General features: G+C 43.3%; 1 protein-coding gene across 6 annotated transcripts; it reads right to left on the reverse strand.

The window, feature by feature from the left end:
• XK (X-linked Kx blood group antigen, Kell and VPS13A binding protein) lies at nucleotides 1-27,593 on the reverse strand. 6 transcript variants are annotated; one of them, XR_012838729.1, is made up of 5 exons: nucleotides 27,256-27,517; nucleotides 18,412-18,674; nucleotides 10,846-11,723; nucleotides 5,082-5,276; nucleotides 1-1,494 (listed from the first exon to the last, which is right to left on the reverse strand). XR_012838729.1 is itself a non-coding variant. In XM_075774378.1 (3 exons), the coding sequence occupies exons 1-3, from the start codon at nucleotides 27,498-27,500 to the stop codon at nucleotides 10,897-10,899; spliced, it is 1,335 nt and encodes a 444-aa protein (XP_075630493.1). In that variant the 5' UTR covers nucleotides 27,501-27,593; the 3' UTR covers nucleotides 7,669-10,896. The 6 variants fall into 6 exon arrangements, 1 of the variants encoding a protein (XP_075630493.1); XR_012838736.1 differs by lacking the exon at nucleotides 1-1,494 and adding an exon at nucleotides 3,424-3,441; XR_012838733.1 differs by lacking the exon at nucleotides 5,082-5,276.
• Nucleotides 27,594-27,901: the final 308 nt, after the last annotated feature.

The following is a 27,901-nucleotide window of genomic DNA, read 5'->3' on the forward strand; positions in this document are numbered from 1 at the left end:
AGACCCCATGTGCTGTATTAAAAAAAAATCCATGTATGATCCAGGCGCTATTTGCCATATCAGTCTTGGCTTGAAGTCAAACAGCACTATCACAAAACTGACCGGAATGGCTGCGCGCTGCTGTGTTAGTGGAAGGAAGAGCCACCAGCAGCAATGTACCCCAAGGGCACATAGAAATATTATTACATTAAGCTGGCAGTAGTTTCCAGGTAGAACTGGAGTAAAGTTAGAATAGCATAAGCTCTCCTGCATAAAGGCAGAGGCCAAAATTACCTGGCTTCGCGTGGGACTGGGGGAGAGGGAGCCCAGCTTGCCGCCTTTTGGCAGGGTACCAGGCTTTCTGATCTACGAGTCTGGCTCTGGGACTGGAACACAACTACCATGTGTTTGCTTCTCCCTGTGTGCCTAGACTTCTCTTCCCATGGCTCCGGATCCACTACCTTTCACATGCCTGCCATAGCCCAGGTAACTCCTCTCTGCCTGGAGAGAGGGGCTTCACCAGAGGCTGTTGACCAGCAATTTTCCACTCAAGAAAACATCTCGAAGGATGCGAGAGGGAGGGCAGTTTTCTCCTATGCTCTTATCGTAGACCTAACGAACTGAAATTCCATCGGGGAGCTGCAGGTGGGGGGAAGGCGGCGGTTCGCCAGCCTGCGCCCGCCCGGAGGTTCAGGCCGGCGGGGCGGCTCGGCAGTGCCGCCCGCTGGGCAGCGGGGGCCGGGCCAGGCGCAGCGCCCGGAGCCGGCACCCCGCACCGCTCATGGGGTGCGGCTCAGCTGAGGGTGCTGCAGGAGACGTGCCCGTTCTGGCCCAGCCCTTCCCACCGTATGCACCTGCCCTCGTGTCCCCTTTTCTATAGCATCCCCGTTCACTATCCCTTTCCGACATTCCCTCTGCCTGTGCTCTCCCTTTCAGTGCCGGGATGTCAAACCCCACTTCTAATGAGCAGCCTGTGATCACAGCCTGGGAAAGGACCTCCCGAAATCAATTAGCCTGCCTCCGTGCTTCCAAATGGGATCCACTAGAACCGCATCACTCCTGACACACGTTTACATCACCACTTCCACAATTAGAAATGAGTGAGGTGCCTCACAGCCTGCTATAGCCGTGCTTTAGTAGCTCATGACCGAGAGCGTGCTGTGCGCAGAGGAGTCTGTCTAAAAACGAATGAGAGGAGAGGTCTGCTCAGATGGTGTTAGTGGACTGGGCCAGACACTGGGGAGTGAGATCTGCGTGAGTCTGTGCGTATTGCCCCTTGCAGCAGTCCCTGGACCGATCCTGGCAGTGAACCTCCCGTGCTTTTGTTTGGGGAGAAACCTTGTTCTGCTCCCCGAGGGTTCCTGGCGTAGCGGGCAGGGTAATGGGCAGAGGGAAGGGACGAAGCAGGTTTTGCTGAGGTGTCTGTTGGGGCACGTTTTCACTCGTTAGGCTACATGCAGCACTTCTACAGACACTGGGGAGTCTGTGCAATTTTTTCTGGATGACCTGTACAAGCTGAGGAAGAAAACAAGCCCACTTTCAGTAAATGTAAGTTTACATTTTGTATTAAATGTTGATTTACCATTCAGGGATCAGCACTTCCACAGGGAAATATTTTAGGTGATAATAAGTCAGAAACAAGAGTGAAAGTCACTGGTGTGAAACAGGTAAAATATAAGCACAGCATCAATTCACTGGCTACCGTGGCCTACGAGCTCCAGACAATAGCCTTTTTTTCTCTTTTAATTAAAAATGCCACTTCCTCACTGTTTTCCTCAGGATCCCAGCTCCCACTCACATGCCCCACTGCTGACTTTTGCAGCTACGCGCTCCCTGATGGATCTGAAAATCTAGCAGACTTGACTCATCACGAGCCTTCTGGTGTTAAAGAGAGGCAAGCTGCCTTGTGCTAGGATTTCCTTATTGCACCACATCTATCACCTGTGTCTCATCTTTGACTTTGAAAAACAGCTTTTGAAAATGAGGCTTTTTACTGCATTTGCACAGTAGCTAGTGTTGGATCCATGACTTGTCTGCCTGCACGTTATGATAGCGTACAGGGAGGCAGCCCAGGAGCACGCGCGTGCACACAAAAGGCATCACTTCACAGAAGAGTCTGTAATCCCGGGTCTAAGCTAAACCTGCACCATGCCCTGATACAGCTTTGTCTGTTGGCTGGCTGGGTGTCTTAGCGTCTGTGTTACAGCACCGGAGGAAAGGCGATCAATATAACTACACCGCCAGAGCAGTATTCCAGTATCCCCCTTCACGCGCAGGAACAGCTACCCAGGTGTGAACACCGTAGTGCCTATACCCAAACCGCACAGGTCTATATTACTTTACATTACTGCAGTTTGCCTTATAAAATACAAATGGGACAGCTTTTTGCTGATTTTTCTCTCCCCCAGTCCTCAACATGAGGGTGATGCAGTTCAGTTAGCAGATGCCTGTCCATGACCAGACACCTGACAGATACAGCCTCTGGCTCAGTCCTGTTTGCAGCGAAGATTTTTAGTTTTCGATAACATCATTAGGGGAAACATGGAGGAATGATGTCATGATAACTTGGACACTTGTCTGAGAGCGGCTTGCAAAGCCCTACCTGACTTAAGCTCCACTCAAGAGCAGCTCGGAGGCATCCATCCCTCCGTCTCTTTGGAAAACTTAATGAAGACACAAATGACACACAACCCAAGCTTTGAACCGGGATGACTTTCTTCCAGGCTGAATTACCATTGGATTAACAGCTACTGAAGCCTCCTGTTGCAAGACTGTTTACAGCACTTTATACATACACACATACCTCCCTCCTGTGACACATTTTTAGCACTTCCAGAGAAATCACTATTAAAAATGAAATTAAAATGAGTGGATTAGATTGGGGAATACAATTTCCACAATATTATTTACTCATTCTCTTTCTTGCCTTTATGATCTTTTAATATAAGGTTTGATGGTTTAATGATACTCTGCTTTTTTCATTGCTCAGGCTATCGTTGGAGTAGCAATAGGCTGGAGATACCTCAGTTTTTTCTCAGCTGGGTTTAGAGATCCTTCTCCTTCACAGCTTTCTGCCAAAGCTAAGGGAGCTGTGTCCACCTGGAATCAAAATCAGATCTTTTGACTGCTAATTACAATAACCTGTGACACTTTCTTTTGTATTCCAGGACACAACCCCACCTCACTGAGACTTTTGCTACCTTGCAAAGAGGGTCTTCCAAGTCATACTCCAATCCTTTGCCAGTATTGTTTCCATACAAATATGCTTACACATGCTAAAATTGCATTTAGTTTTCTTGTACAGTAGAAGTTCTTGTGTATGAGTGATATGCTTAAGACCATAGACAGTTTGTGTTTCTTAATTTTAGATCTCTCATCAGTAAATCTTCCTTTTCCCTTGCCAGATTTTTTTCCTTTTTCTTTTCTTGCTTGAAGAGGCAACTGCTCATTTGCTGTTATACCCTGGGAAGAACAGTGATATATGGTTCATTAAGATAGCAGCTCAAACACGTAAGCTCTTGATTGCTATAGGATGAGTGATTTATAGGTGTTCACTAATGGATTCCTGCTTGGGGCCCTTGGGGGCTTCCATTTCATTTTGTACCAACGGCAAATCACGCTGAAGAGTCAGGTGTAATTGGCAGTTGAGTCGTTTGGTAAGTTGACAACACTGTACTCTTTAGCCTTCCCTGAATTTGCCTTCCCATCAATCTTTAGGGCACAACATCATTACTGAGGTTCATATTTCACGGCGAGGCAGAAGTAATTTTTCACTTATTACATTCCTTGCCTGTTCCCACCTGATAACCTGTCTCCTCTGCAATGTTTTCACTTTCCTCTTACCCTGAAATAGTTTGGTTTGTTCCTGTTGTACACAGCCAAATCACCATGAATAAGACTTAGCATGTGCAACGCCTTAGGTTTCTCCAGTTGATTATATTTTATCTTTCGGTGAAGAACAGACACTGATTTTTCAGGGCATCACATCTTGTCAGCTGATGAAGAAAACGTGATCCAAGCAGGAACCAGCCAGCCACCATATAGTGTTACAAACTCTCTGACATACTGCACGGGTCATTGTTTTTCTTTATACGCATAAGGAAGGTGCAACCAGCTAAGCAAACTCCACCTATTATGTCCATGGTAATATTTCTGTTCTGACCATTAGTGTGGAAATTACCTATTTGTGCTGAGATGCAGAATCAAAACTAATGTGTGTACTGCAACACAATGTATATAATTAAGACTATGCTGGTATTAAAACAGACAAACAACAAAGAAAAAATTAGGCTATGCCTAGATGAGGAAGACCCTCTCGGTTTCTGAGGCTGGGCACACTGCCTGGCTGTACCTGGACTCCTTACTGGGGCTTGCACCATGCACCTTAGAGAACACCACTGGATAAATCTAGGTGCACATGTTTCTGAGTTGCCCCATACATTTCTGGAGGTTTGCACAAACATTTTATTATTTTCATAGTAGTTCTTTTTCTCATGTTTGGTCTTTTTCCTCCTTGTTGCTTAAAAAATAAGAAGAAAAGGGGTGAGGGGGAGGGAAGCCCACAATAATTCACAAACACAATGAAAAAAAAAAGTTTAAGAAACACCTAATTACTCTGTGGTTGTAAGGCTCCTTGCAGATCCTAAGTTGATGCCACTCCTTTTTGAAAATTTCCTTTCCATTCTAATTTTTTTTAATGACACTTGCGTGCTTCTGAGTTACTGTACTGCCCGCTATTATTAAAATTTGCAGTGTTGGAATGGAGAGTTGATGCAGTGCATGAGTTCAGCCCTTTCCATGCCCATGCAACTTTGGCTTTAAAGAGCAGCCCTACTGGAAAATGTAGCTGAGTGTTTCACTGTGCCTTGTTTCTCCATTTCTATTTAAAATGACCACCGTGAAGCAGCAGAGAGGAAGGAGGAGTAGTTAGGACATGCATTCTACTCATAACTGGCGTTACGAGGGCCACCAACTGCAAAACTAAAGCAATGGCAAGCACCTCTCTCTCCTGCTAGCTGCTGTGTTCAGCGCACAGCTTACTGCAACACAGCCGTACAAGAACTGCAAATCCACACAAACACAATAAAATGCAACAGTGGTACCTCCTCTGTAAGGTGCTGTGCTGCTGCTCTGATATTTAGCTCCCACTCTAGAAGCCAGATATGAATTAATCTTCACCTTGACTACCTCTAGCATTGCTCTCCATCTGAATCCATCCCTGATAATTTTCCTGAACGCATTTTTGGCTTATTAAAGCTCTGTACTGCCAGGACACATTAATCAGATGAAAAGAATACCTGATGAAAGAATTTTCAGAAGTTAGTATCTCTAACATTTATTGCCTGTCACTCTGTTTGCTCTGTCAAAATAGGAACTTAAACAATTACGAACGTGAGGGCACAGAGCATGTGTTTAAGAGGCTGTTTCTAGTTTATTAAATCAGCTTTCACCTTCAGGGCCAAAATGTTACAAACTATGATGTAATTAGAGAATAATCTTGGTAAGCAACATCCAACAATTAGCATCTGTCCCCTGCTTAGATGTGTTTACCCATTAATGCTAGTCTGAGATTAGAAGCCGTTACACACAGCAGCATTCACATCTGAAAGGCAAAATTTTCACACCTGAATACTAACACTTATTTCTGTAAAACTTAATTTCAGTGGCAAGAGATTTTCCTTATGACTGTGATAAATCCAGAAAAGGATAAAACTGCTCGTTTCCAGGATATGACGCTGTTGTTCATTCAAGGGAGAGATTCAGTAAACTTGCACATTGTAATTTTTAAGCACTTACCTCCATTTCGACTTTAGTTTCGGGGTGAACCCAAAAGACCTAACAGTTTTATTATAATCATTTTCCTTGGTCAGTAAGAATTACACAATCCTTAACACCTCTTACTCTTCAAGTCCTCTGTCTCCAGTGACTCCAACTTACCATCTCTGCCAAATTACTATATATTTATGTTTCTGTGATGATTCCTGAGTGACTAAAGGCAGTCACCTCAACTGCATTTTAAAATACAGGATTATAAATATCCACTATGATGTTTGGCTTGCAAATGTCTCAGTTCACAAGTACATAAGCCCTTCAAATAGGCAGGAAGTAACAGAAAATGCTTTATTGTTTTAGACTAGATACTATCAGCTGCTATGGGAAAAAATATAGGAACTACTGGGGAATTAAAAAAAAAAAAGTCCCCCAGTTTTTAGTTTTTTAAAAATTAGATTACAGTTTACCAACCCCAAGTATTCACCAATTCTGAGCCAGGCTGCAAATGGCACCAAATAGCTTGCAAATAATCAATATTATTAAAAAAGGGTTCATTTTAGTTGTCAAGCATTTTTCAAGACTAACAAAATCTTTTATTAGAATGGTTGGAAATTTACTTTGAATAAGTTGTTCTGCAATCAGTTGAACAATACAGAAAGTATAAAGTCCTGTAGAGCCCACACTGCAGCCTTTAAACTGAAGTGACTTCCATTACCTCCCATGACTTTATGAGCTCCTCCTCCTCCTCTTTCCCTCCGTATCGCTTCATCCCCGCAACTTCTAGTCCTCTTTCATGCAAAGGGCAAGAGGTAGCAGGTACGTGGATCACCGAGTCTTTGTAACACGTACAGCGTGCTGGTTGCTCGGCTTGCGAATAAGTGGTCAGCAAGAAGGTCAAAGTAGATAGCTCATGCTGAAACCTTTTGTATCAGTAGGATCATTCTGTCAATTCCCATCTTTTGCTGGAAGCTGATAGTCTTCGCAAAGCTTGTATAAACCTGTTTAGTTTTTTGCCCAATGAGTTTGATACACACTGGGGAGAACAGCGCTGACAGAGAAATGGGGTGGTCACATAAAATTAAGAAGAAACGGAAGTTATCAACATTGTGCCTAAATCTGAAATTTTTCGTTGAGGTTTTAATCTACATTTGATTAAAAAAAATATGCTGCATACTCATTTAAAAATCATCCCTTGAGACTAAAAATAATGTCTGTAAGAAAGCATTAATAACTTTTTATGTTTTAGGGAGCACGGCTCTTACTAGCAGATAGTGGTGTCTATCACCACCAGGACTTCTAGAATCCCTTCTCACTGCTCCTCATTTAAGTGATGTGCACACACTACAAATTGTTACAATGTATCTAGTGACACCTGTATTTATAAAATATGTGTATTTTTTATATATATACACATATATATACACATTTACAAACACTTAAATGTGTTACACAGTTTTTATGCATTCATGTGCCTCCACAATAGTCCTCAGCGTGGATTTTGCTGGCTATTCCCAAAGTCAGAGAATGACGGCACGTGGTAAATCCAGATGAGCATGGAAAAAGTGTGCAGAGAAAAGTTAAAAGACCCTTTATCAGGTAATCTTTCTGATTCCCAATGTAAACCAACTAAATATTCTCATCCTGACAATAAACAACCTATACTGATCTTGTTCCGTGTAACACTGGTGTCTCAAACTCCCTGCCTCCTACAATTTTTTCTGCTGAGACCCAAACGAGCTAAACAGCATCAGAAGCATGGTTGGAGGTAAGGAATTCCCAAATCAATCCCGGATTCTTCTTCTGCCAGGTCTGCTAGAAAACGTTTCTTCTACTGGGTGGTAACAGATGACAGTGTGCTACATAACCTTTACCTTGGATTTCTGAAAGCAGAGGACTAAGAACTGATACCAACACAACTTAAGGGAGTGTTTCAACATTTTAATTTGTGTTGTTTTACAAGTATAAAAGAAAACTTATGTATCAGATCTCGCATACTCTTACACACATGAATAACCATTTTTGAGCAATCCTTTGCGTGACTCAGGACTACTCGAGTACAGCTTTTAACAGTAGCCCTATACCCTTCCATTGAACGCATACGCCTCTAACATTCATAGAGGAGAGTAAAACTACAGCAAACTTGCAGCAAGAGATCAGTCATTCACACACATACACCCGTGGTAGCTAATACTATGCTCTCAGCGCAGCCACTGGGTGTACTGATAACAACACTGTCTAGACTGTCATTATCCTGAGAAAAATCGCCTCTCCTAGAATTATAGCATACTTTAGAAAAATAAGCTTGTCCTTCAAAACACTGGTCTTACAGAATGAGTATCTTTGTCTCCATGACTCCCTCTCATACCTTCTTCCTTCCAGCAAAGGCAGCACAGCTAGATCAAAACATACACAGAGCAGCAATACTGTTAGTTAATCTGCACTCCACGCTGTGGTGACATGAGGCACAGCAAAAGCAACGGCCCTCATGTTGGTGGAGTGTTTAAATTGTGTTTGGTTAGTCTGCACAGCTAAGGCAAAACCATATGACAGTAATATAACCCATACAAATCTTTCTTTTTTTTTTTTTTTTTTTTATCTCTCTTATAAGAGTGATCAAGTATTCAGTTCCCTATGCATGCACTTCAGGAGACTGGTATAAAAAAATAGGAAGTAATATGGCACACTCTCTAAAAATATGCATATACAGTAGTCTTCTTCATCGGTATGTGAAGTTAAATGGTCCTCGCTATGTATACATACCGGACTCCTGGCTGCGTAACTCTCCTATTGTTGACTTCACTGTAGCACAAGCATTTCAGTGGCTGATGCTTGTGAAGCTTCCACTGTTCCCAAATGACAAAATCACAACTGCATCATCACTTACAGCGTCCAAAGTTACTTTAAGGATTTGAGAGTTCTCTCTTTAGATATCAAGTACTTCTACATATGAAGCCACCTTTTTTTTTTTTCTCCTTTTTTTTCTCCAAAGACTAACATTTCAGACCTAGGTACATCTGTAGATAGGCAACAACCATAATTCCCTGATTATTGATGAGTATCCAGCTATAAAGTCAGATACTCAGTTTTAGCTAAGAACACCAGAAAATTTGGCCCTGTGCGCTGACTCTGCAGGTTTGCAAGCAAGGGTTACATTCTCATTTGCTCCTTTAACTCACTACTGAAAAAAAATAAATAAGAACTGCTCTTCTACATCTAGAAAAGTATAGAGAAATACTATACTGTAGTTCTACATACAGAAGAAATACTGTAGTGTCTTCAAGGAGTCATTTCACTGTTCTGTGCTCCTCAGAGAGAGAAATTAGAACTGAGATGTTTGGTGTCTTCCCCAGGTATGCGAGGCACATTCCTACGGCAAGCTCAGGCCAAGAATTCCCGTTACCACCCACCAATAATTTAATGAGATCTACATACACATACCATACACAGACACATATTAAGCAAAATAAAAAGCCATAACTCCTTTAGAAAACTGAAGTATGAAGACATTCATTTACAATGCAGTAAAGAAAACAAATAAAACAAGCTTAGCTCTTCGCAGCATTGCGTGTGACATATTTCACTATAAACGACCTCAGACCTGAACTTGAGACACTTCTAATACAATGATGCTGATGTCATCCCTACTGAAGAACTTCACATCCTCCATGACCACGGGATGGAGGCTAAGCTTAGGACACTAGGAGATACTTTGGTTCACGAATTATTTGTTTCCACTAGCAGCCATAATGTGTAATACTCAAAAGAAATGCAAGGTGCTAAGCAAAAAAAGTGCAAAAAGCTGTCACTTAATTTTTGGAAATACAACTGGTTTTGTGTATTGCCACTAAAGTTCTTGGGTGATCATCTGCTAAAGCTTTCTCAGTGACTTGCAAAATACAGACATACTTTTATTTGTGGTAATATAGTGCATAGAAGAAAAAGACATGATTTCCATTTCCTCTTTCAGACTCCAAGTCTGTGGTACTTCTGAGGTAAAAGAAGCCAGAGGATTTTGAACTACTGATATTAAACTAAGCATAACATATCACAGCCTCAAAAAGAAGGACTCAGTGTATTCTATCCCCACATAACAAGTCACTGAGTTGCCTGCTTGGTGTACTACCAACCCCCTGACAGTCAGGGTAGTGCTCATCTCTTCACTTCAGCCATCTAAAAGGGAGGCAGGTAGTCAAAGCTAATTGTCAAGGCATCTGGTTAACACTGAGTAATAGGTCTCCAGAGAATGATTCGTATCACCTGCCTCAGAGGACGTTTTAAGATGGGTTGAATTACTCGCTGGAGATGTGCTCTGGAGCGCACCTACGTGACTAGTTCACACTATCCGCCCGACTTCTTGATATTTAAAGTTATCTAAAGTGAACACCACCCTAATACCAGAACATCACAAACAAAGTATTTGATAATGTCAGAAAAATGAGCTATTCCAGAACATCACAATTAACATATTAAATTTAATTCCCTTACTAACAAGCAGCAAATATGAAGTGTAAAACAGTGCAAAGCCAATAACTTCTCCGTCCGTTCTCAGTAACAGTCACATTTCAGTATTAGTTCTGGCTAATTGGCTGTTTCTTGGCAACCTAGACTACAGTGCATTGTAGAAGTCCAATTCTTATACCACAGAAAGAAGTATTATCTTACTACACTGATTAGAGTGTAAAAAAGTCTGCAATTCAATCAAAGCAGACAACAGCTACAGTCAATATATAGTCAAGGTCTATGCTCTGTTTCCATGCTAGGGCGGCATGCCATAATGACATCCTGTCTGAAACAAAATGCATTTCCTTCCTTCCATCCTCAGATTTCCTGAGTAAGATGAGCATCAGGTCAGTTTCTGAAGGATGTCTCCTATACTGATTTCAAAATAAGCACGTGATAATAAACCTATGTGCAAAAAACTCTGAAATAGAAGTCTACACACCATGATTGCTCTCTGTACACAAACACACAAAGATACACATACTCATACACTAAGTTTTCCACAAAGGTGGGCTTGTCAGTCGTCATGCAGTGCTACACCTGCAAGAAAGAAATCCCATCCACAAGACACAATGTCCAAGATACACAACGTACCCATCAGGTGATCTGCCACCTTCCAAAGGCACCTACTTGCTTCCAGTTGTACTAGGCATTGGAAGAAACACTTTGATGAGGATTCCCCTTTTGAGAATCTATTGTCTTGCTACTGCCCCGTGCCTCATCAGTATTTTCAGGAGATTTCACCTCTGCCTTGTCCATCAGTATGGAGGATTTGGGAGGCTTGCAAATAAAGCAGAGGAACTTGAAACAGGACAGCAAACCTTCAGAAATGCTGGATGAGAACAGCTTTTTGCACGGGTGGCAGAACTGGTAGAACACCAACATGAAGAGGACAGCCATGCAGTAACCTATCAGGAGCTGCAAGACCAACAACGGGGCGCAGACATACAGGTAGATATCGGTTTTATAGATGTACCACATCAGCAGGAGGAACGCATTCTCAACGAATCGCAGCATGTAATACACAGTCAGTCGGTACCAATTTTGGGATTTGTTAATTAAGTCAGGATCATTGAGCTTCACCTGGACTGCCGACCAGCAAAACATGTTAATGCCAGCATACAGAAAGGTGAGAAGGCACAAGACAATGGTAGTGCCGACCCTGCTCAATGCCTTCTCTATGTTCTCAGGAAACGGAGACTTGCTTTGCCAGAATAGAATCCATGGGTAGAAGAAAAAACCAAAAAAATTCATGAGCACAACGGGGAGAATCCAGATTTGAAGGACTGAACTGAAAAGGACCAACACCGTAACTCGTGTAGCAATCTCAAAGCTTCTCCACATGAATATGCAGAGGTAGGCGGCTGGTTTCACGCTGACATCATAATCATCATACTTAATCTTAATAGCCAGGATGTTGCAGCGTAAGGCGCCATATACAATTGACAGAAGAGAAAGGACCATAAAAATACCTACAAAGAGAAAACACAAATCAGGACCTTCAGCTTAGCAGAAGTTAAAGACATTGCATCAGAGCAGTGCAGATGTAGTTGTCTTCATGGCACTTCTGGGGATTCCCAGCAGGGTGTAATGCCAAAAAAGCCATTCCTTGTATACACTTCTGGGTTCTTACTCTAACCCTGCCTCCTGTTTTGGTCTGCATTTGTTACTCTTCCAAGTAGCTAGAAAGAAAAAAAGGGACTTAACAGTCACAGGCATCTCTCCCTCCTCCCCCCACCCAGGGCTGTTCATACATGTACTCTCTTTGGTAATTATACAGCTCAGTTGTAGAGGTATCCAAGGTGCTCTCAGAATCTCAGTACTGCGCAAGGTACAGGGGTGCTACTCCTCCTCTGTACAGAGGAAGAACTGCGAAACAGAAGCTGAAATTTTGAAGTTGCTTGGGCATGCAGATACCTCAGTGCTTCTGAAGTTCTATGTCAAAGCAAACTGTCTAAGCTCACAGAAGGGCTCAAAATTGAAAGCCAAAGCAATTTAAACCCAGAACCGTCTGCATTTTTTCTGCCTGTGTAGACAGAGATTTGTTCACCTGTCTACATTGTATTTTCCTATACATCTGTCTTCTTTACATACGGATCTATATCATGCATTTAAAAACAACACTCCTTTAAAAAAAAGTCTTTAAATTCAGATCAACTTTCTGTATCTCTCCTCTACCAAAACCCCTCAAGTGAAGGTTTCGCAGCATTTAAATTCTGCAGAAAGTGAAGGCAGAAGCCAGTTGTTACCTACCCTGCCCTCCAGATGCAGCAGGGGCAAAGCTTTCTGGCACTGCAGGAGGGAGTCTTGCCTTGCTATATTACGTAGGTACAGAGGTATAAGAACCCTGGATGCATAGAACAGGCATTCATAAAGAAGTACCCTGATGTTCCGAAGTGCTACCTGCCCACAGTTTTATTAGTATTTGCGTACTTTCTTCACAATTTTTACCAACATGCTTAATAGCTGATTTAGGGGACTAATTTTAGGCACCCTCAATCTTAGCATTTCATCCATGCAAGGAACACTTCAAATGCAAAGGAGCTAAGCACAGCAAAAATGATTCAGTTGTTTCTTTTAGAGTTTCAGTGAAACTAACCAAGCTAAGTGGTCACGCTACAGGACATTATATTGCATCAGATAAAACAAAATAATCAGAGCTGGGAATTCTTGATTATGTCAATTACTTTTGCAATGCTTAGCAACCAGTGCTTTCTGCAGCCTTCAATTAGTTTACGTGTCAATATCCTACAAATGAACTGGATTCCCTGCTTTGTTATAGCTATTTAGCCATGACTATAAGGGGTTTTGGTGAGGATTTTTTTTTTGGTAATTGAAGTTATTAATTTCTGAGCATGATTTTGAAAGAAATGTGTACTTTAGTATCTCTTCTAACAGGATTTTCTCTATCATTTTAGCTAACATCTCTCCCATCCCAATCCTCAAACACCTCAGAATTACTTTGGAAAACAATTAATTAATCCTTTATATTTAAATTTCCAATAGCACTCAGTAAGCTGAAAAACATTTGCCATCTTTTGTACATTTTGCACATGCCAGTTTGGTGGTGCACATATTCTCTGAAAATGGTTATGTATTTGCTTGTTTAACACTTAAATTTTTAATGTGTGTTTTTAAACATCTTTGTATTTGATCTGAGACTTTTTAAACATCATGCCTGAGAAAAAACAATGGCTGAAAGCAGAAGAGCAAGCAAATGCAGTTGATAATAGCACTCTACTTGCTATGCTGTGGCCCTTCACAAAATCTTTCCTGTAGTTTTGAGCGAGGTCTAGAGATTGTGAGAGAACAAATAACTTCCATCAGCTAACAAAGCAAAAGAATATTCTCAGAGTTAAAGAAACAAATAAACCTACCCACTGGGGACAGGGTGCTGCTGTCCCGGAACTCTGCTTGTTTTCTGCTTTGATAGGCTGAGACATTCACCTTACTACCTGATTTCATTTTAGGGTTTCTGTATTAATCTCAAACTTGTCTCAAAAACTCAAGCCTTTTAAAGAGGCGTTTCTCCACTGATAGAAACCCGGTTGTGCTGACTCGGGTTTAATACAGTAGTCCAGTCCTGCTCCTTTCCCAAAAGCTTAGTATCGTCATCAAACCTTCAGTTGAAACATCACTTTTAAGTCTGTGAGAAAGACAGTTTGAAGCAACCACAAAGAAAAAGTGGGAGGATGACATTACAGCTGCTTTTACTCATCCTGAGCCAGCCAAGAAGTAAAAATTTAAAAGGCAAAGTATCTTCCCCGTAACGCTCCCAAATCGTGTGACAATCCTCACAAAGGTGGCATTTCTCTTCATCCTTCCTGCTCCCACAAGGCTACACTTTTCTTACAAATCAGAGGTGAGGCTATACTTTTCTTACAAATCAGAGGTGCACACTCACAGAGTCATTCAGGGAGGCACTGTTTTACTTTGTTGGGGTTTTTTTATTGTGTCTTAAGCCTTTTCAAGACCAGGTCTTTCCCACTCCAGAAATTGCTGAGAGAGTGAATTCTGCTCTAGATGAGCTACATTGCAAATACCTCTTACTGAAACCTTATGTTCAGCTGAAGAATCATAAGTTATCTATTATATATACTATAGTTTTCTAAACTGATAATCAGAACCCTTGAAAAATAAGGGCACTTATTTTGTTACTTAGGGGAAGACACTTAGATACCATTTTTTTTGCCTTAAGATACAATTTCAACACTTAAACCCAACTATTAATACTCAAAAAGTACTCCAAGTATGCTGTTCAAACAATGAGAGAAGTATTCTGTGGTCAGAGCTTAATGAGTTGAGGAGTAGCAACTGTGGAAGCATCTTAAGACATCTGGTAAGACCACCTACAAAGTGCAGTTCAGGAACATTAGGACAGTGGCACTGCAAATACCAGCAAGTTGAAAAAAAATCGTAACCCCAAAGCTTCTGTTCTTGAAGATGGCAGTCACTGCTACAAAATTTCATTAAAAAAAAAAAAATGCGGCTTTTGCAGCAGAATGATTTTAAATGGCAGGAAATCCGCCTTTTGAGATTATTTTATCACTGTAAGCAACGCTTGAAAAAGATAACTTGACTGCTGTTAACAGCACAAAACCCTTAAATTTACAAAAAGATTGCTCTTAACGGAAGCAGATCTTCTGCATTCAATACCGCACATTGAGAACAGATCCTTTTTCAAGGGTAAGAGGCCAAGTCATGCATCCCCCACCTCCAGCTAGCTGGGGTTGTAACCAATGCTAACTCAGGTCTTTTTGGCACCTTCTGGCCTTGTGCTTCTCCAGGTGGCACTACCTAAGCGAAGAGCTCCGGAGAGCTGCCCAACAGTGTGTAAGTGGACCCGAGCCTGATGTCAACCACCTCTTCACGGCAAGGTTATAGCTGGCGCTAGGGCAGCGCATGATACTGACAGACGCTGAAGGATTTAGTACAGGGTGAAGCCCAAATGTGCAAGAGAGACCTCAGTGTCTGTTCTGGGAGTGGCAACTACACAGCCAGACCGGGCATTTCATGCAGTAATAAGTTAGGAACTTCTTTCCAGTTACGCTGTAACCAAAGAAAGAGCTGAATGTCTAGAACTAGGACTCAGATTAGGCTATTACATGTGGGTTTCCAGTGTTGCATTTCATCCAACATTTCTACGCATTTCGTGCTAAACAATCACTGAAGCTTTATGTCTTTCATCACTAACCTAGAGGTTTTGTCCTGTTTTTGCAACTCTCTTTAGTTCTCTTGACCTCATATTCTTGGCAGACAGTGAAATGACAATTTTGGAGAATGCCAGACACTGGCAAGAATCTGATCATCCAGAAGAAAACATCCAGAGAAAGTAATGAATGCTATGAAATACACAAGAAAGAGGCAGCGTTGCTCTGGTCAACAAAGGGCTAGGCAAGGATGCACGCTCTTTTGAGAACTGTTCAATTCAATACTGGAAGCAATAATGAGTTTCAAACAGATCTGAAAGGGACAAGCCATGCTATGTAGCATGATGGTAAACAGCTGTGTCAAAGGACAGGCAAGTTGAAGACATCTGAAGTGTGGGAGAAGAGCTGGACTGGCTGTTAAAATACTTTGACGATGTTGCAAGATCAAAAGGTTGAAGTCATGTCCCTATACATGAGCATCCCCGTGTACACATAACAACAAACTGACACTGCTATGCATCATTCTCGTTTAGTCTGGAGGCTGAATTATACTGGTGGGGACCAAAGGTATTGCTGCAGAAATAGGCCGGCTAAAGACTGCAGAAAGTTTCAGTATTTCAGAAGGTAAAATATACACAAGACTAATACAGTAGGACAAGAAGAAATGGCCCTAAGTTGCACCAGGAGAGGTTTAGTTTGGATATTTGGAAAAATTTCTTCACCAAAAGGCATTGGAACAGGCTGCCCAGGGAAGTGGTTGAGTCACCAATCCTGGAGGTATTTAAAAGACGCGTAGATGTGGCGCTTAGGAACATGGTTTAGTGGTTAGACTTGGCAGTGCTAGGTTAATGGTTGGACATGATGATCCTAAAGGTCTTTTCCAATGAAAAGGATTCTATGACTCTCTGACAAGTGAGCTCTAATAGACATCGTCATTATTCTTAAATCACTGATTAAAGAAAAAAAACCCCCTCACTTCTTTTTCATTTCTGTATTTTAGAATTACACCTGCTATGGAGATGGCTTCTGGGAGACACAAGATAATTACTGCATTTGCTGATGGGTTCACTGAACTCCCTGGTGAGCCAGCTTATCTCTGATTGTTTAACTTCACCTACAGAAGGTCACTTACCAGTCTGTGATTCAGAATTTATCTCAGCAGTGACTGATAAGTCAGAAGTAATAAAGAATTACAAACCATTATTAGATATGCAATCTTCTAATCATCTGGAACACAACGCTTCTCCTTGGCAATCATGACCAGTAAGGTCCAAACTAGTAATAGAAGAAATACAATTAAAAGGTGACCTTTCTCAAGCAAATGCCACCTGCAGTGAAGTGACTGGAAATTTTGCTAATTCCACCGCTCAGCAAAGGATTCAGCTGCTTGCTTCGCATCCCATGTCACAGCTGCCATGGCTATTCGAAGAGCCTGCCTTAGCTGTGAAGTACTCAGAAACTGTCAGGAGCAATGTCTTTCAGGTAACTACTGCTATGACCTTAACTTTGGCATGCTAAACTTTTCCATTCCCTGAGTTGAGGGGAACACTGTGATGTTACTCTAAAGGCTCCTCCAAAAATCTTAGTTCCTTCCCTTGGTACACTGCCCACCAAGACAGCAGAACTGAAGAAAGCATTCAGATTCATAACGTGTCACTCTAGCCTCAGCCTCCCTAGCTGTGAAGCTGCTAAAGATCCCTGGCCTCTCAGGGCCTCAGAGATATGCATGAGTTATTTTGCATTTTGTGGAAACACACCTCCTGTTCACAGAGGTGCCAAAGTCCTTTCTTACACTGAAAAGCTGTTTGTCCTAGGACCAGCTGGAGTAGGTTCTTCATTTAGCAGCCAGCGAGCAAAAAGACTTTTTTTTTTTTCCAAGGAGCTGGAGCGCATCATGAAGCAAGATGCAAAGTCCCACAGTAAGAGAAATGTACAGAGATGAAATGGCCACTCAGCTTACTGAGTCCTGCCTTTTCATTCCAAATTCGGAGTCTAGTACAAGTAAAGACAGTTCACATCCTCACTCCATATTTGAAACTGCATTCCTGAAAGTACACCTTCCTTATTGCAGCATGGCTGTCCTGGTTTTGGCCGGGATAGAGTTCATTTTCTTACTAGCAGGACGTATAGTGCTGTGTTTTGGATTTAGGATGAGAACAATGTTGATAACACACTGATGTTTTTAGTTGCTGCCAAGCAGTCAAGAACTTTTCAGCTTCTCATACTGCCCTGCCAATGAGAAGGTGGGGGGTGCCTAAGAAGCTGGGAGGGGACACAGCCAGGGCAGCTGACCCAAACTGGCCAAAGGGATATTCCATACCATATGACGTCATGCTCTGTATATAAGTGGGGAGTGGGCCAGGAGGCAGGGCAGCTTGGAACTAGCCGAGCATCAGCTGCAGGTGGTGAGAAATTGTGCTGTTCATCACTCATTTTGTATATACTTTTATCATTATTGTTATTATCATCTTATTTTTCTGTCCTATTAAACTGTCTTTATCTCAACCCACAGGTTTGTTGGGGTTTTTTTGTTTTCTTTTCTTTTCTTTTCGATTCTCTCCCCCATCCCACTGGGGAGGGCAGTGAGCGATAGGCTGTGTGGTTGGTTTAGCTGCCAGCCAGGTTAAACCATGACAACGGCAAAACATCCTCTGCACTGTACCCCAAGGAATTTTCTAGAAAGTTTGCTCAAAACCCAAAATGGAACAGAGGTAATTTTTTCTCCTCTTCATGAAGACAGCTTAGCCCCTCCAGCTGCCTCCCTCTCATGCCGTAATGGCCACTTACCTAATTAATGCTTTTACAGCAACCCAAGTATGGTACAGGAAGCATCAGTCTAAAACACGATGGTATAGATAAACCTGAGAGCACCACCACCATCAAAAGCTGTCAGGGAGAATGAAACCCTTTGCAATATGTGTGGTTCTTGCCCAGGGCAGCTACACCTGACTGCTGACCCTTCTCCTCTCCCTCCCACCAAAATAATGGAGGTGACAACAGCTCTACCTACTTCTGGCAGCCGTGATCTCCTGCTGCAGGACACAGATGTAGAGCTGGAGCGTGAGCTGGGGTGCTGAGCCGAGGAACGCCTGGATCACAGATGCCCTGCTGAATGCAGACCTGTGCGTACACAGCTTGCCTTCAGCCTGGCCCACTTCCTTCTCAATTTCTTCCGAGTACCCATCCTTGGGCATCTGTCTCTTCTTTGTGATGCTGACATAGGGCTCTTCAACTCTGCCAGCACGGAAGTAAATGTAAAAGACTTCCACGCACCTACAAGCAAATCAGTAAATAAAGTAACAGGAAAAAATGAAAGAAAAGCATAAGTCTTCCCACTCCTTAGTATTTTAAGCCATCACATACCAAGTCATCTGTTCAGAGAGCAAAGCCTGTAAATTTTCTCGTCTTGGTAACTTTGGAATACGACAGATTTCACCCTTTAAAACACGAACTACATGCGACTACAGGGCAAGAATCTGGCAGTGCCCTTTGGGCTGCTTGTAGTACTGAGACACAGGAAGCGGTTTAGTTGTTTCCTATGAGCTGCCCTTGCTCTCTGCTGTCCTGTTCAAGTCCTTAAACTATTCATCCGCTACCATGTTCATAGGCTCCCAACCCAGGACCCATGGTGGAAGTGTTTCTTCAGATTCTCATGTCTTTCTCTTGGTGTTATCTGTACATCTGTGACATGGCAATAAAACACTTTTCAGACCTTTACCTTAAAAACAATTTCAAGACATTAGAGAGAAGCTCAGGGTATCAAGCAGGTGCACACACCTCAAACAGCTGGACTCTAGTCCTTACTTTACCAAGCAACGGCCCCAACACACAAGTAATAAGCCATAGCAGCAGCAACGAGAACAAGCAGTTTAGAGCTTCACAACTCTGGATATTAACATTTTTTTAAAAGACACAGAAACAAGAGCTTTACTCCTTACGTTTGCTTACATTTATTGCACTGTTTAAGGGGTATTAAACACAATCTTGCAAAAATATTCTAAATAAGAAGATGCAGTGTTTCCAGTTGCTGCAGCTCTTTGTACATTAAACGGGTGAACTACAACCTCTTGTCTATATAGGTCTAATTTATCACAGACTAACTTCCAAAGAAAAAAAAGAGGTGCCAGCACATACATTTCTATTCATAAATTACATATTGTTGTAATACACGCTGCCTCTACCCATGGACAGAGAATAACCCATACATTTGGGAGGGAATGGAAAAGGGCTGAAAGGGTTGGCAGCAGCACATGCTGTCTCAACAAGGACAATCCGGCTCCTTGAGTATTAAAGAAGATAACACAGCCTCAGACAGGTTTCTGAAACTTCCTTCCAATGACTATTTTTAGATTGGCAAAAACTTTAGAAAAACTATTCTAAAAGAGTTCCTTGGTGTGAAGATGTCAAGGGTGGGCTTGGACATCAAGCAGGACCCAAAACACACAGGTGAATAGTCAGCCTTGTCTGGGAAGTAATAACAAGCAAAGATCTACTGAGGTACAGGTGAAATCACAAGCTGAGAGGGAAGCGAGAGGAAAGTAAAACTCCATTTCTGTCATATTGCATAGGGTCCTAAAAATACAGGGCATGCTGTGGAGGAGTCCATGTAGAGCAGGACGATAAAGGATAAATGGTGTTGACTACTGAAAAATAAAACCCCCAAAGGCCCAAACCCAGTGTGGACACAACCTGTTTGCTCTTTTATGCCTAACATTGGTAAAGGCTTCAAGAAGAAAAGCAACTGCAGTGTGCGCAGCAGAACTGGCGAGGGCTGGCCTCCAGCCCAGAGGGAAGCTTTGGGGAGAGAAACTCCGGCTGTGAGGGCGACCTGCGGCACCAGCTCTGTTCACATCTCCTCCCGCGGCCCAACACTCATGGCATCTTCTTCTTGCGTAAGCATCGCCCTCTGGTAAGGACCGAGCTGTCTTCCTTCCATCCACAGTGCCTGCTGGGGTTCATCTCCTCCACCTGGTTGCCTCTGTAGGTAATGCTTGCCAGAATGCAGCATCTCTAAGTCTCTGACAGGTCAGATTTGGCCAATGAGTTTTTGTAATGTACAAATAAGACTTCTACTTAAAAGTATCTCACGATTACAAAGCACGGAGCTATGCTTGTCTGAGAGTCTGAACTCCCATTTCCTTCTCAGCTTGACTTTTTCCAACAATTGCCAGGTCAGAGACTATCACAGCCTTTTAGGGGAAAGCTCACAGACCAAACTGTAAAGCAGCCCTGATAAAAATTCAAATAAAAGCATACTGGGTTTTATTTTAATAAACTTGACTTCTTTTTTTTCCCCTAACTGGACCACTAGCAAGTTTCAACTGCTCTAGATGGAAAGCAGTTTTAGGATCCTGTAGTACTATCCTTGATTCACTAGGCTTCAGCTACCATTACCACTAAAGCTATTTGAAGCGCCTGGTGTGCTGGAGGCTCCATTCACAAAGGTGACTTTCTATTTTCCCCTTGTTAATCTTTTCAGTCCCTGCCAGTCTTGTTCCATGTGAAAGAATCCACGCAGCCAAAAATAAAGTGTGAAAAATTAATAAAGCACAACAGCTTATGAAGCCAACAGAGCCTCTGAAACCAACAAATTGATTTTATTCCAAAAGAAAGATCCTAGAACATTTTTGTCTTGCTTAGTATTCACAGCCATCTATTCATCCTCAGCTGAGGGCAAGTCTGAAGGTATTACAGAAAATAAGATCTCAGCATCAGCCTCTGAACTCTTGCTGTGTGTGATTAGAAGCAGATATAGTCTAAGGACCCATCTAACTAATATGCAGTAATCCCATAAAATAGATGATAAGATTCATAAGACTACTGACTACAGTAAATATAATCAACAAAATGTTGGTTTTTGGAACAAGCGTTTGATTTGTATTTATTAGCTAGGTATTAAGTAGCAGTACATTGTTCACGATGGGAAATTTTATGTCCATATAGAAAAGCGAACACAATGTGAAATGAGTGGTTTGATCAGCAAACCTTAGGGCCAAAGGGGACTTTTACCAGTAGAAGAGAGTAATAAAAATGGTATGTGCAAGCACTCCGATTATATCAGTAATGATGCCCATCTTCTTCCAAGCCCTGCCCATCCCGTGCAAGTGGAGTGTGTATGGAGGGGGCCTTCTGGGGCCAACAACCGAAGTACTCAAACCTCTAGCTGGTGCCACTGCCCAAGCAACTGCTTCAAACAGGAGCAGACTGGCAGCTGATACACTAGAAAGAAAAAGCACCAATCTAAATGTTTAAGTAATAAAGTGTAAGAGGGGCATTGGCACTTGAAGAACCATCCAGGCGAGAGGAGTTCAGAATAGTGATGAAGAACCAATTCAGATCACATACCTGTGCCATGTGACGACTTTGTCCATGAAGTGCATTCAGAAAGGTTGTCTTTAAATGAACTGGCTTGTTCTTTTTTAGTATGAAACACAACTAAAAGAATATAAGGCCATTGCTTGAAGCCAGTTTTCCTCCAGCTAGAAACTCTGCTACAGAACAGGGAATTCCCCAGAAGCCCCAGTTGCTCACTGCTCATTGCTGCTCTGGAGGAACAGAAACGGGAGATGCCAACTTCTGCACAAGCCATCTCCTGCAACGCAGTGATGTTTGGGGCCTCACACGGCATCACCAACAGAAGGGAAGCAGCTGGCCAGTTTCACCACACGTAAAGCAATGACAGTTGCAGTATGGGCTCTGAAGGCACTAAAATTACTTCGAAGAAAAAACCCAAAACATTAATCTACTCTCTACAGTGAAAGTTAAAAGGTAAGAAAAAGATGGTGCTGCTTTCTCCCCTGCTGCCAAATCTTTGCAGAGAGAAGAGCTGTAGTTCTTCAAAGATCCTGATGGTGCCTACAAAGAGTGATTCAGCAGCAACACATTTGTCTTCCGCACAGCCAGTAGGAGGAATAATCCTATCCTTATACGCCTGCTGACAGCAAGCGCCTCATTCCCTCTTTTAATCATAGATGTGTGGGATTTAAATACAGGGAAAATAATGGCGGTGTGAAGAGGGAGCAGGCAATGAAAACGGAAATTCCCACAGCCAACAAGTGCTCCAAGAGCAAATGTCTATTCAAGAGACCTATCCACACATGCTCCCTGCAAATGCACAAGCAGATTAATGACTCAATTTTTAGTAATTTCTTTTCTTTAGAGAAGTGTGCAAAAGACTGATCAGTCCTGCAGATTTACTTACCTGTGTCAGACAAAGATTTGTTCCTCACTCATTGTTCTACTTTCCATCTGCACTGACTTTCTGTTCACTACATCTTGGAAACCTAACACACCTGCTGAAGAATAAAAAAAAAAAAGCCTGAAGAGGGTCTAGCATATTTTTCCCATCTGGAAAAGACGGAGATGCATCAACAGTGTTAAAGTTTCCAGCTAGCAAAATCTCCTACAGTGAGGTCTGCCAATGGAAGTCCTACAAGGAAGAAAGGTTTTTAGACCTATGCTTTTCTGAACTATAAAGCAGGTCACTAGGAAAGAGAGATTACCCACGAGAGACAATGCTTCTGAACAACTCGACTGAAGCATTATCTACACCGTTATTGCTTATTAGATTTCAAACTGCACAATTAGGTGCCCAAAACATTAATGACTCCGATAATTTTGGCCTATAGATGTTTTGGGTTTTCGGGGTTTTGTTGGTGTTTTTCTTTGGTGGTTTTTTTTTGTTTGGTTGGTTTTTTTGCTTCCTGCAGCTCACAGAGTCTAACTGTGGCCGTAACAGCAGCTCCTCGGGCAGTTTGATGCAAACTTCCTACTGCATCTGTTTTGCTGCTGTCTACACGGTACATAGACACATGTAATTGTTTCTCCTTATGCCTCGAGAAACAAAGCCTGATCATGTTAAAAAAAAAAAGTCTATTGTTTATATCCTTGTCCCATTAAAATCTGAGGAAAACAGTCATTAGTGTTCTATAAAGGGGGGGCCTTCAATTTTTTTCACAAGAGAAGTTCATCATCCTGCAGACTGAGACATTTAATTGCACTTTCCTTGTAAGGAAGAGCCCACAGACCCACATTCAGCTAATGGAGCACTAGGGACAGTAGTTTGAAAGACACCAGCAGTCACTTAGCTTTCCTCTCCACAAAGGTGGTACCAGAATGACGCACTGCTGAGTTCACACCAGTTCCTTCTAGATATGCCACTTCGGTACCATCTTCAGTAAATCAGATAGTAAGGAACCAGCGCATCCAGCGGATGTATGGTACAACACCACCAACACACCCTGCTTGTGACTGCAAGCCCCAACTGCTCAAGTCAGTTTGTTGGAAACCTGCACTCCTCACTTCAGCTCCCGACCTAGTCATTGCTTGCAGAATAGAAAAGGGCAACAGGGGTTTCTCTGGCACTCTTCATGAAGACCTATTTGCATTTTGAACAAACCCCTAAGAGCAGAGCAGTACTCTAGCAAAAGGACATCCAGTTATCTATTGGAATTGTAGCAACACCTAAAACCTCTAGACAATGTCAGTGCTACAGGTGCTATCCAAATGAACAGGGAACAAAGAGAGAGTCCTTGGCTCAGGAGCAGCTGATAATGATCCAAAAAGCTCATCATGCTCTTCTCTAAAGAAAAGAAAAATGTATTAAATCTCCCATTGACATTGGCTATAAGTTTCAGTCATTTTTTTGTGTAATAATTTACTTTACATGGTAAAAGAATCTTCTTTTACAAAAAAAGAGAAAGTATCCAAATATATTTTCTAAGCATCCAGACAAATTACTGTGCTCATAAAGAGTGGTACCGACCTGAAATCGGCTGCAAGAATCCCCCACAGTGCCCAGAAACCTGCAGTCGCTTTGTTCCAGCCAACTCTCTGAACAGTCTCCGGCATGCCTACATCCTGGGGATCAGAGCCAGGCCACCAAGGGGGGTAGGAATTTTACTCTACAAATTGCTCCAAATGTATAGAGAAACTCTTAGGGAGTGGGAGAAGGAATTAAAAAAAGGTGCATTATCAGTACTCTCCCAGTACAGCAAAAGTCCTCTTTGGGAAGAGGAATGCTTCCTAATTTTAGTGCTTGCAGTGGCAGCAGCAGGACAGCGAGTGCCTCCTGAACAGGTGGAGTGTGGGTGTTTGGGGAAGGTGGTGGTATGCAAGAAGGTTTTATATGAGAATGTACTTTTTTTCCCCTTTCACACAGAGGATTCAAAATAGGCTGGATCATTTGGCTTGAAAGCTAAATATCCTCCTTCCCTGCCAAGATATTTCCATACCATTCCCCAAAAATTAAAATTAACTTTTTAAGGAAAAAAGGAAGGGGAGAAAAACGTCCAGCTTTTAAGATGATGAAGAAAACTCACACAACATACATGGAATGTCTGTAAACCAGTGCACTGATATTTGAGTATCTCACTGAACAGAGACGCACTAACTATCCTGTATCATGTCACAAACCAAATAGACATTGTTAAAAAGCTAGCAATCGCCTTTTTAAAGCCAGCTGAAGCAACTTCTGTTGAAGCACGCCATCTTACACAGCCTAAAGACTCTTTAACATTTCATCCTGATGCCGCAAGCAGCCAGTGCCTGGGGTGGCTCTACTGTCTGTGTGTCCTATTTGACCTAATTTGACCCAGCACTCCCTAAACGGCCCTCAGCTGTGCCAGTGAGATATAAGAGAGACTGAACACAGGGGATGGAGTGAGGCTTCATTCTGGGGAAGCAGATGACTGACAGCAGCAGGACACTGGTGCAAAGGAGCAGAGGTTTGCCTAAAAGGATGGGACAAAATGGCTCCAGGGACAATGGTCCTTTTCAGCTTACAATGGATAAAGCCACAGTGAAGCGATGACACAGCCAAAAAATATTTTGCCATCTAGCTATCACCTCAGACTTGTGCGTATTCCAGTCCACACAGGACAGAAAGCCTCCTGCACAAAGTAGGGAAAGGTAAGGTATTCAACGTGCTGAAACGCTTCAGCGTTTACCGTGCAGATCTATGCCTGATAGGAAGCGATCGGTTTCCTCTTCTGACAGATACAATGATGTTTAGTGGCAGTGGATAGGAAGGCAAGGAAGAGAAAAAAAAGACTTTTAATGTCTGTCTCGGACCAATCACTTTGCCTTCCCACACTTCTGTACTGTATCCTACAAATACATTTCCCTGAATCTAAACAGAGGTTGTTTTCTATGAAACTTTTCCTCTTAATTTGTAGAGTCCTTCCAGCCTTTAGCAGGAAATAAGTTTTTCAGGTGGTATGAAGTACTACCTTCTTTTTATTAGTAATTATCATTCCAGTTATCCTGGGCCCAGAGAGAAGTTAACATGCATCATGTCACACTGCCTGAATGATGCCATGGGGACTGTGGCACAGGCACGCTGCAACGCAACATCTTCAAACCTCCTGGAAACGCTAAGTTTGTACATCTTTGAGAAAGGTAGAAGTGCAGAGCTGGTAACACACTCATACACTACAGCATCATGGAGAGGAGAGGGCTTCCGTACACCCACTAGTTTTAGAGTAGCGCCTGCAGCTGGGAGCTTGGCAACACAGCAGAAAGTGTGTTCTGCACAAGATGAAGACTCATGTTGTAAACAGATAAACTTGATGTTGAGAAAGAAAGAGAAAGTGAAATCATGCTTGGTGGTTAAGGTCAAAACAGAAGTCTATGTCTGTTCCAGATAATTAGAAAGAAAATCCTCTAATTTGTTGCTGTTGCTTACATCCTTGGTTTGCTTCTTTCCATCCTGCAGCTTGACACAACAGTCTTTCCTTGCCTGACCTCGAGAAATTGATTTAGAATGACAAAAATCATGAACATAATTTTTATTTTGATAGTTGCTTTCCCTTTGGTTCCACTCTTATTTCCCAAAGAATGTGGAAGTATTTTGTTCTTTGCCTTTAGAAAATCAGAACTGTTAAGCCATAACTTAAATCTCTTTAAAATATTAACAAACAAACAAAATCCAGCCATGGTTATTGAGAAATTCAATGTTTTTGAAGTGTAAGAAGTTTTGTAATATCCAAACTGTTCACCCTTATCACCGTGAACAAATCTTCCTTTTCCATACTGTCCAGGAATTTCAAGAAGTTGGGGATACTTCTCCTAGCCTGTACTACAGAGATACTATATTTAATTCCCTTTCTTTTTAAAGAAAAGATTTGCACATAAATTTGAAATGAAAGCCCCTAGCAAACATTTTGTCATGGGGTTGCACCACATCAGTAACTTTTCATCTATCTGGGTTTTTTCCTAAGGACATTTTCAGTCTGAAATTGAACTGAAGCTGAAAGATCTCCAAAGCAATTCTTGGCAAGAAGCTCACTTTCAGAAAGAAGAGACAGACTAAAGCATTACTAGTATTTCCAAGATGGGAAGGGTACTATCACTGTTTTAAATTCGCAACTGAGTAAGTCTTCCTTTCTTTCTCGTAAGTAACCTCAGAGTAAGGTGTTATGGATAAACCACCAGCGAACAGACACAACCACTTGCAAAACGCCAAAGGACAGAAAATAAGCGCAGAAAACGCCACCAGAAAGAGGGAGCGGGCTCTGCCGGGCTCTCCCCGCTCCGCAGGAGCGCAGCCCGCCCGCACCTGCCTCTCAGGAGGGGCTGACCCCGCTCTCTCCAATGCCAAGTGCCTACCGAAGGTCAGGAGCACCACGCCCCTCCCTGCGGTTCTCCCTAAGGACGTTTAAAAAGGAAATTATTCCTCCTGCAGGTTTCAGAAATAAGACCGGGAAGGATCCGATCGCGGCTAACACCGGCGCAGAGCGGCAGTAGCCGCCCGGCAGCGGACGCGCCCGCACGGCACAAAGGCCGGGGCGCTGGGGGCCCCCGGCCGCCCCGCTGAGGCGGGAAGGGGCGGCGGGGCGTAGCGGGACTCACCGACCTGACGAGGGGCCCCAGCTGCAGGAGGTGCAGCAGCAGCACCAGCGGGCGGTCGCGGCTGACGTCGCGGTGGATGAAGACCAGGCTGAGCTGCACCAGCGCGCAGGGCAGGAGGGCGAAGAGCAGCGTCAGCCACTGCCACATGCGGTCCCCCGCCGCGCGGTACGCCCCGCTCAGGCAGAGGGCGGCCGCCGTCTCGGCCACGAAGAGAATGAGGGAGACGAGGACGGAGCCCGGGAATTTCATCGCCGCCCGCACCGCCACCCCCCGCCCGTGGGGCGCGTTTTCCCCGCATCGCGCCCCGGCCCGGCCCGGCCCGCCCAACCACCGCTGAGGTGCGGCGCCTGCTAAGGGGAGCCGCTAGGGGGAGCCGCCGGCGCAGCCGCCGCCGCGCTCACCGCGGCCTCCGCCCGGGAGGGGCCGGGCAAGGCGCGGGGGTGGCCGGGGCTCCTCTGGCGGCGGCCCCGGTGAGGGAGAGGTCGGAGCTGCTGGGGCTTGATCCTGGCAGCGGCGGGGCTGGGGCGTAGGTGGGGTAACGCGCCTCAGTGGCGCATGGGGAGGACCCGCTCATCGCGTCTCCTGTGGCCGTAAGGTGCATAGGTGAACTAGGGGGGGATCGGTGAGTGGAAAGGTGGGGTGCTCTTCAG

The sequence above is a fragment of the Balearica regulorum genome, chromosome 1, assembly GCF_011004875.1.
Source record: "Balearica regulorum gibbericeps isolate bBalReg1 chromosome 1, bBalReg1.pri, whole genome shotgun sequence".
Classification (NCBI taxonomy): Eukaryota; Metazoa; Chordata; class Aves; order Gruiformes; family Gruidae; genus Balearica; species Balearica regulorum.